This window comes from Kickxella alabastrina (assembly GCF_025024165.1).
Source record: "Kickxella alabastrina strain RSA 675 chromosome Unknown BX661scaffold_63, whole genome shotgun sequence".
Lineage (NCBI taxonomy): Eukaryota > Fungi > Kickxellomycota > Kickxellomycetes > Kickxellales > Kickxellaceae > Kickxella > Kickxella alabastrina.
The window spans coordinates 25433-35162 of NW_026251534.1; the positions used below are offsets into that span (position 1 = coordinate 25433).

Sequence of the window (9730 nt, forward strand, 5' to 3'; positions counted from 1 at the left end):
ATATTATTAGAAGCATTTTTACGTTTTTACATTTTTCACACTCTGTTTTCAAATCAACGCATTCAACTTTTTATTTTTATGTTTTTTATGCCCATTAGCATAGAGGCGCTCCTCGGTCTCTGCAAAATGCATCACTATTTTCTGCCAGTTATGCGCGAGAATGTTGTCACCGTCCACCGTGTTACAACAGCCATATACGAGCTCGCACAGTGTATCTTTTTACAAGCCCTGGATAGCGAGGGGTTTAATATCGTCAACCATCTAAATCAATGGTTTTAAGGAATTTTTCATTGCCCTTTACCTCGGAGATCAAAACAAACCATGCAGCAACAACCTTAAAACGGCAAACGGCAAACCCATCAACAAGTACAGGTACACGTTCGTCGAGGATATCAAGTTTGAGTGCCCACATCTCACTGGTGCGGCCAATTTTGCTAATTACGAGGGTGCGTCAATCCTTACAGCATATAAATCCCATGTGTCTCGGTGCTTTAACAAACAGTTGAAGCATGTGGTTGACATAACACTTGACATAAAGAAAAAACTGAACGGCGATACAAGACACTTACGAAGGAGGGCGGTTATACCAAAAAATAAATACAACAGTGGATTAGCAAAGAAATCAGAATTCCAGCGGGCACAATGAAGAGAGATCTACTGTCTGCTAAGAACATCAAAATCAAAGCCGGGAAGCAGATCGATACCAAGCAGATTTGGCGACAAGGGGCTCTAGTATGACTCTGTGGCCAAGACATTAAACCACATTGGGGTTTTCGTTGAGGTTTTCCGATTTTTAAATCTCAACAAAGATGTGCGTTCTATTTCCCTTTTCCGATGAGGACATCTGTTGTACCAGGGTTTACTACTATTGATAAGACCAGTCTTGCATGGGGTGTTCCGTCTGTCACAAAGAGCTGGCTCAAAGCGCTGCACAAGGATAATATTTGTCTAGATATTGAGATTCCTGAGATTCCGCGTCTGAGGGATCTTGAAGGCAAGTCACCAGAAGAAATTTGGTCACTATTTTGTGATATATCTTGTTGGCCGGTTTTGCTCGATTCTTAAAATGACAAAAAACTACACAAGTTCAGAGGGATCATTCGTACGGATGGCGTTTCAATTATCGTATTACTAGACTCACCTTCCAACACACAGAGGAAGAGTATCAAGGCTGAGAGGACTGTATGGTCTAAGAAAGGTTCTGGTGATGCTGACAATGGCAACAACAACGACAGCGACAACAACAACGACAGCAAACTTGCTGATGGTGTGCCCCACAGTAAGAAAGCTTCTCCTCCCGAATACATTGATGATTTGTTAAAAATGTCATTCGTGATATTGTTGACAGATCAGTTCTCTGTGATATTAGTCATAGGGATATATTGTCTGGGATATAACAGCAATTACAAAAAGGGTGAGAAAGTTATTTTCCACTATACCATGAATTCAGAGGCTAATAATCGTCGTGAACGTGTGTTTCGATGGATCTACGAAAATGAAAAAGGTAATCCAGCTTGACCCCATGAAGCTCGCCAAGGCCCAAACAAATGGTTGGTATAAGTCTGTTGAGGAGGCCGAGCACGTGCTTAACCACCCTGGCTCCAGTATACTTAATTGCAAGTTATATGTCGAGTACATACTTGAGTGCCGTAAAGGTAGTTTTGTTTTGGGAGAACATTAACACAACGCGCAGACCCCCAGTAAGAGTCGGAAACATGACGGCAGCAGTTCCATTGACCCCTTGCACTGCAGGGTCCGCTATCTTTCCTTTATTAACAGAAAGCGTGCCGACGTCGACCTTGCAAAATCTGGACCAGATGCAGTCCTTATTCTTTGTAATTGGACCCAGGCATGGCCCGTCACCATAAGCCAATTCGTGGCAAGGGGCTGCGGAAAATGCTAATAGCTCAGGGATTCACTGTTTATTTGATCGACGAGTATTGCACTTCAACGTTTTGTCCGGCGTGCAAGAGCAGGATGGAGAAGGTTCACAAAATTGATGATCCTCGTCTGAAGAATCCCAAGCACAAGTACCATGTTGCAATGGCAACCGCTGCATCATCCAATTCCGTTGCAGCCGCAACAAACACCCTTGCTGATTTTGTTGCAGCAGAAGCCACTGTCATTTCTGTTGCAACTAAAACTGCCGCCGACGCCGCATCTATTATTGACAGTGCGCAGCAGAGTCGCGACCAGTGGATGCCTATTCGCCCAGAGTCTGCCGATATCGTCTGGTAGATAGGGGAGGAAAAGGCCTAGGTTAAGGGCAAAATTTCCCGCAAAATTAGACAGATGATGCGCAATGAGTTGGCCGCACAGCAGGGGCAGGTAGCCGCAACAGGCATAAATACAATTCCAGCAGTAGAAAAACCTCACCAAATTTTATGCCACGGCTTGCTCCAGTGCACAATGGAAGATTGCCTGCAAACCTTCAGGGCTGACGGAACCAAGATCAAGAATGGCGAAAAAGTGCCATCAGGCAGACGGAAGTGTAATTGTGACACTGCTGCAGTGCTAAACTTTCGCATGATCCTTAATGCCCTGTTTACAAGCAATCGCCCTCCCTGTTTTTTGCGCAAAAATGCATCGTCAGAGTCGGCTGAACCTGAGTCTACAGTGACACCTGGGACCTTGCCCAAGCCAAAGTTCAAGACCAAGCGTGTGCGCAAAAATCCATCTGTTCCTGCTTCTTCTCTTCAAAAGAAGCAGGGAACTGGATAATATCTGCAACCATAGTGGTCTATTGCCACTAGTTTCTAAACACTTTTCAGGTTGTTATTCAATCTGTGGGAGGGATGTTAATTTGCAGGATACTTGAATTTTTTTAGATATTTGTAGTCTGGTTCTTTCCTTTAGGTGTTATGAGCTCCCCCATTCTTCGAATGTTAATGATAATGTTTCTCTGGCAGAGGCAATAGGAATATGCCTGTTAAGTTTTACAAAAAAGTACGATAAAGTGAAGTTAACAGAAAATCATTGTTCGCTTGAGAGTTCAAGGATTGGGAAGGTTGACAAAGTTCAGTGTGCACGACCAGCCCTTGTTCTTGACCTCGATGGACTCCTCCTCGGGGCACCAGCACTTGTCGTTGGCCTTGCCCTTGGGGCAGTTCCACAGCGGGCCGTGGTAGTAGCCAATGTCCTCGAACCAGTGCACCTCGTTCTTGTTCAGGAACATCGCCACGCCCAGCGAGTGCACGGGCGCATCTCCCCACCGCTCGTAGAAAAAGCCACCAGCACGGTCCAGGTAGTCAAAGTACGATAAGTACCTTTCAGAGCGCAAAAAGTCCAGGCTTCCAATTTCAAAGTTGGACCAGAAGTGGCACAGATTGTAACCGCCGTCCTTGTTGGTGACGAAATCCAGCATATTGGTGGATGGAATGAGGTCCTTGTGCTCGTCCATGAACTTCATCGTGGTGTCCCAGAGCGTAGGGATTGTCTGGATATATTCCTTGATCGAGATCGTGAAGCCGTACTTCTTGTTATTCTTTTCCATGAACAGGAACGGGTCGTAGTCGATCTCGCACGCAAACTTGACTCCGGGCTCCACGCGCCAGTACCATTTGTACTTGTCCATCAGCGGGTGGCGGAAGAAAAAGCCCGACTCGTAGCGGCACATATGGCGGTAGCTCTCATTGTCGCCATAAATGATCTTGCGCTCTTTCATATCCTTGCGAACCTCGGCGGCTTGCGTCTGGTTGATGTAGTCGGGGTAAGACCAGTGCTCGGTGGGGATGAGGCCGAACTCGCAGTCGCCGGTGACGACGCTGCTGATCTTGGCCTTGAACTCTTCGCTGAAGGGCTCATTGTTGAGGAACACGTAGGGGTAGTTGTAGCGGCGGTTGAAACGGTCCTCAAGTTGAATGAGCGTCTCCCGGAGGTCCTTCAGGTCCTTGTTGCGCGTCAGAATGACAAAAGCGGCGTTCGTCTTTTCCAAACTAGCAGGCCTGTCGTGTTGGGCAAAAACAGTCTCCTTAATGACCTCAGTCACTGTGGGGACAAAGCTATCACCGCGAGTGACGGTGACTGTCACTGGCAAAGGGTGCTGTATGTCAATGAGAGCGTCATTGTGCGGAAGAGCGATTCTATTGTCGGCATTCGCCTTTTCATCTGCAGAATTGCGGCTGTCTGAAGAGTGCGATTCCAAGTAGGGTGAGAGTAAAAGGAAGTGTACAAGCAGAACAACTGCTATAATTATAGCTACCGGCCTCCACTTGACGTTCAACATAAGAAGAGCAAAAAATAAAAATAAAACAGAATTATATTTGACAAATTAGAAAGAAAACAAAAAAATCAGGGACCACTTCGCATCAAATAAGCTTACAGGTTCGGACCGATAAAGTGTGCGGGGAAGCGCGATCAAAGCTTGAGGCGCTTGAGAATGTCAGAGCAAATATCCTTGTACTTCCATGCTGGCCCAGACACCCTGCGGAACTGCAGCCCGCACAGTCCCAACAAAGGCATGCGCACTAAGAATATCTGGAAGCAAATGGCATTGGCGTTGGCGTTGGTGCTGGCGTTAATGGCTGCAAGTTGCTGCTGTTGGTTGTCCTTGGCGTCTTCGCCGGTCGACTCTATCACGCTTTGGCGCGAGCCCAGAAGCACATCGTCGGTGCTTGACAGGCCATCGCGCGCAGCCGATTTGACACTCGACGTGGTCAGAGAAAGCACAGCCTCATCGATGTGCTTGGGCCGCCGGCGGAAGCTTATTTTTCTGTCTACGCCTGGCAGGCGCAATGCCTTTTTGTGTTTGTGCAGGCCAGAATTATTGGATGGTGTCGGCTCTCCGTGCGCGTACGCATCAAGCGTGCTTTCTTGGAGATTCGCTGGGCCGGCGGCCGTGGCCATGCTGCACGTAAAGTAGCCCTTGCCTTCATGGAAGCGAAGTGGCATGCCGGTCAGTACGCCAAGCAGGTTGTCACGGATCGCTGCTGGAGAGCGAGTGGACGTCGTCGCCACGGAAAACAGACCCTTCAAAAACACTGGCTTGAGGTAATCGTCAGCGCGTGGAGGGGCACTGGCAATATCGCGCATAGCCTCGCCATTGCTGGACGCGTTGGCGCTGGCGTAGGCGTTGTCTGTGGACAACGGTCCAGATTCAGGGTCCAGCTTGAAGCAAATTGTCGCCGTGTTCTCCGGCTGCTGGCCAGCCCTGCTAGAGTTGCCGCCCTGGTCGAGCTCACGGCTAGAATCTTTGCCAGCCAGCTCGCTGCACTTAGAATCGCTTGCATATGCGCCTGCTGAACCCTGGCGCGCACCAGCGCCTGTTCCTATCCGTAGCGCATTCTCTGGCTGCTGCTCGCGCGGAGGCGGGGATTCAGGAACTTCGGCAATCCGCTCTGGCAGCGCAAGCCCGCGGAACTGGTGGCTGTTCGTGTGCGAGTGAGAGCGCAATATATCAGGGCGGCCGGCAGTGCCCGCAAGCGCAGGGTCAGGCAACACAGTCTTGTTGCCAGCCGAGGCGCCATTGGATTCAGTCGGATGCAGAACGTATTGCGTTCCGACTGGTGGCGAGCTGTCAAAGCCCTCGTTTGCGCCACCGGTCCGGTTAATTGCGCCCGTGCTGCTATGGCGCATGATCGTCTTTGTGGTAGGCGCCAAGCTATTTATATTCTGGCCATGGGGTGCCGTCGGCTTTGCTCCCCGATGCTGGGAAAGGGCAGAGAATCCGGGTACGTGGCGACCGCCGCGGCTGTTTCCGTTGGAGGTGTCGCGCACAATCTCACTAAGCACGCGAACAACCGTGTTTGACGAGGACCGCGCGCGGCGCTTGTTAGCGTCAAAGTTGGACTTGCGCGTCTGCCCAGCAACACGGTAGCTGAGCTCGGGGGTCTGGTCAAGAAGCCCCACGCCTTCGTGCTCATCAAGCCCCTCAATCTCGCGCCGCGCCCTTTCAAGCAGGGCTGCCTTTTCGGACGACGTCGGGCTACCGGCTGCCGACAGTGCTTGCCGGACAAACGCATCGCTCTCGTCAATGTCTGTGTTGGTAAACATCGAAGATGTGCCATCGAGGTCGTCCAGAGAATGTGACGGATCAGCTCGGCTGGCGAAATGCACTGTGCCCGCGCCAGACCCACTGGCAGCGGCGGAATTAGCAATAGAATCAACACTATGATCATCAAAAGCAGCACTGGGCGCAGAAGCGGAGGAGGCGTCAGGGAGAGTCGTCGATAATACGAGCTGGGCGCCAGCCAATGTCTCTTTATCTGCCTCCTTAGAGACCTTGGCAGCAGAGTACAACAAAGAGGCATCATGCGACTGTTGCAAGCAAAGCGGCTTGGTCAAATACTGGCGGCCCGCAGCTGGGTCGGCAGCATCGGCAGCATCAGGGCTGCTGGTGGCAGATGCACTAACGGAGGCTCCGCCGGCGGCAGTGTTTCCGGAATTAAATTCTTCAGCTGAATCGCGCAGACGAGCGTATGTCACATCCTCCTCGATGCTGTCCAAGACTGCGTATTTCTGCTTTAAAGGCGCGTTCTTGGATTTGGCAGCGACCGAATCAGCATTTGAAGGGTGATGGCGCAGATCGGGCGTGTGCTGCGGCTGCTGCGGCTGCTGCTTATTGTGTGGACTATTGCTACTTCTACTGCTGATGCTGCTGGCACCGGCACCGCGGTCGGCAGTCTTGTCACTGCCACCACCTTCATTTTTGGTGTCGTTTTTGTGAACGCTGATCTCCATGTACCCCATTTCGTTGCCCTCGGCCTGGACAATGTGCGAGTTCGAGTCTTCGGGGTGCTCTGCAGCTTTTGGCCGGAGGAGCGGCCACCCTTGACAATAACACTGAAGCGCTTGAAAATGCTGCTGCGCTTCTTCTTGGCGTCCTGAAAGCCAGGCGGGGATAAGGCGTCTGAGCCGTGCGTGCCCGGCGGAACAACCGAACCCCGCGACCGCGGGTTCTGCGACAGCGCTTCAATGGCTGCGGTAGTCTGGTCCACCGACGTATAGCTATTGCTGTTGCTGTTGCCATCACCAGTGCGCCGTTCCACACCCGGCCTGGCCTCTGACAGGTGTGCTGCTGTGTCCACGCTCCCGGCTGCCCCGAGACCGCTTGGCGCGTTGGCGTGGCTCTCTTGAGCAAGCACTGCGGCTAGGTCCTGCGCCGCCTGCGCATCTCGGCCACGCACAGCTGAGGCATCACTCTCTTTTCTCGCTGGGCGCCGGTCATCCCTGTTGTCGTTGGTAGGACGTACGCCGGCTCGCTCGAGTTTGACCCACGTCTCGTTAGAGCTGTTTGCACCACGCGCGATGGGCTTTGCAGCCACAGTAGGCGGCAGGTTGATGGCCTCCACTGATGCAACAGGATGCGGCTGCGGCTGCGGCTGCTGCTCGTGGGAGAGAGGGCGGCCGGATGGATGGGCCGGCGCATATGGATTCGCCTCTGCCTGATCAGCAACGCCGCGGGCCTCGCGCTCGCGCCGCTCCTTGACGAGGAAGTATATGCTCAGCAGCGGGTCGGTGGCCACAAGGTCGTAATAGTCCCGCTGGATTGCGGCACAGTCGGTGTCAGGTGGCGCAAGCTTTCCATCCTTGCAGATGCAGACCATTCCGGAGGCAGAGTCCAAAACCATGCGGGGCGAGTGCGCTGACAGTGGAAGAACCGGGTACTCACGGTCGGCGCTGTTGCCGGTGCCGTTCCCCGACCCCAGAGCATGCTTCCCCTCGTTGAATATGCGGCCGGACAGAACGCGGAATTGGCCGAGCTGGCTCTTCTCCACCGCTGCGCCTGGCTGGACCTGCGAGCCAGTAGCGGGCGTGTCGAAGGCTGGCTTTTGGCCTGTGCGCACAAGCCCGCCAGATATAAACGTGCTGCTGCGCTTCCAAAAGCTGGAGCGCTTGCGTACAGACTCGTTGGCGCCAGCGTCTGGCTGCTTGCCGAGCTCCAGGCGGGCGTTGGCGCCTCCAAGGGCTCCGGTGACACTGCCGCCTGCCTGGGCCAATGTTGCGGCCACCGCCGCCGTTCCAGGAATTCCAGAAAAGGTCGACGAAGAGCAAGGGTCCGTTGAGGTGTTCAGAGTAACGCCGGACGACCCAGCGTTGAAAACAGAAAGCGACTGCGAGCTAGAGGGCGCGCGCTGCGTTGCGGCATGCGCAGCAGAGGCAGCGTTGACTTGGGCCTGTGCAGCCTGCTCGCGAATCTGCTGGCGCACATCATCAATGTGAGGGGCAAGGGCATCCTTGACCCAGCTGCGGTACCAGTCCTCTGTCAGAATAGCCTCGAGGCCCAGGCGAATCTCCTCCTCCGAGCCAAAGCCAAAGCCAATGTACTGCGACATCTCACGCACAACAGCGCGGTCGATCTGCTCCGGTGCCAGCAGCGGAATGCGGGGCGGCAAATACGAGTTGATATGCGGGTTCTCGACGTAGCCCTTGGTCATCCACGAGTGGCGCACGACTTCGCTCATGGTCGCGCGGCGTGGGGGCAGCACAACCAGCAGGCGCGCGAGAAGGTGCTTGCACTCGTTACTCAGCCAGCTCGGGTATTCGACGTGTCCGCGCTTGATTTTGGCGTGCAGAGCCGGCATCGATTGGTCGTCGAAGGGCACCTTTCCACAGACAAGCACGTAGAGCACAACGCCAAATGACCACAGGTCAACCTCGGGGCCGACGTACGGCTGCGCATTCAGCAGCTCTGGCGCGGCAAAGTAAAGCGAGCCGCAGAAGGTCGACAGCTGCGAGCGCGGTGAGAACAGGTTGGACAGACCAAAGTCGATCAGCTTGATGTTTCCGTTGGCCGAGATCAGGATGTTTTCGATCTTGAGGTCGCGGTGCACGATCGAGTTGTGGTGGCAGTAGTCAATTGCGGACGCGATCTGGCGCGCAAACTTGCGCGCGTGCTTCTCCTTCAGGCGGCCGTGGCTGATAATGTAGTCAAGCATCTGGCCACCGGAGACCAGCTCCTGAAAAATGTAGTAATGGTTCGGGTGCACTATGACATCGTGCAGCATGCAGATGTGCGGGTGGTGCAGCAGCCTGTTGATCGCAACCTCGCGCACGATGCGGATGTCCTTGTTCTCGCGCCGCTCGCGCTCCTTGGTTGTGTACCGCTCGCGCGGCTGCAGGAGCCGCAGCTTGCGCTGGATGCGCACGGATATCTGTGCCGCTGCCGCCACGTCGGGGTAGCTCTCGAGGGCCAGGCTCGTGAGCCAAGTCCGCCACGGCTCTGCCGCAGGGTCAATTGGGCCGGTGTACGCGGGTCGGCCCGAAGCGCCAGCCTGTCCGCCAGAACGTGGTAGCGGCACCGTCGTGGTGTCGACGCCAATTGGAAAGTAGATGGGCGCGTCGAGCTGCTGGAGCGGGATTATCTTGGCGGCAACCTACGGCATGAGCAAAAATCGGCAAATGAATTGTGTGGGTGTGTGTTAGCATTAGCGTAGCGTGTGGCGTGCAGCGTGCACCAAATCATGGATCATGAATCATATGGATCATGGGTAGTGTCACTTAAATAGACAGCGCAATCATAGCAGCGCACTTACCCGCTTGTTTGTCCGTGTGTCCAGCGCAACCTTGACTTTGCCCATGCTGCCGGCCAATGGTCTTCGCAAGCTGGTAGGGACCAACATGCGCGGGTGCGCTGTGCGGTAGCCGTTTTGTGGCGCCGCCATTGCCACGCCGGGCTCGGCCCGGCCACTGGGCCGGCTGGCATTATGGGCTTGGCTGCGCTGGTCGTGGGCGTTAAAACATGCTCGTGCATGTTACCGGCTGCGCGTGTTGCTGGTGGTACGACGACTTT

At 53.9% G+C, this 9730-nt stretch overlaps 3 protein-coding genes across 3 annotated transcripts; 1 reads left to right on the plus strand and 2 right to left on the minus strand.

Annotated features, from left to right (window-relative positions):
* Window positions 1-987: 987 nt before the first annotated feature.
* On the minus strand, window positions 988-1757 carry BX661DRAFT_190308 (uncharacterized protein). Its single transcript, XM_051537637.1, has one exon. It carries the CDS (start codon window positions 1305-1307, stop codon window positions 1062-1064), a length of 246 nt encoding a protein of 81 aa, XP_051388516.1. The 5' UTR covers window positions 1308-1757; the 3' UTR covers window positions 988-1061.
* Window positions 1758-2409: 652 nt separating this feature from the next.
* Window positions 2410-2721, plus strand: BX661DRAFT_174016 (uncharacterized protein; the record flags this gene model as incomplete). The annotated part of the gene is made up of 1 exon (XM_051533901.1): window positions 2410-2721. The coding sequence occupies one exon, from the start codon at window positions 2410-2412 to the stop codon at window positions 2719-2721; it is 312 nt and encodes a 103-aa protein (XP_051388517.1).
* Window positions 2722-8438: 5717 nt separating this feature from the next.
* BX661DRAFT_133251 (kinase-like domain-containing protein) lies at window positions 8439-8828 on the minus strand (the record flags this gene model as incomplete). The annotated part of the gene is made up of 1 exon (XM_051532616.1): window positions 8439-8828. A coding segment is annotated over one exon (390 nt), but the record flags the coding sequence as incomplete, so codon positions are not given.
* Window positions 8829-9730: the final 902 nt, after the last annotated feature.

Coding starts and splice junctions, on each gene's coding strand:
- BX661DRAFT_190308 (XM_051537637.1), bottom strand. CDS start 1,307: ATGTATTCGGGAGGAGAAGCTTTCTTACTGTGGGGCACACCATCAGCA.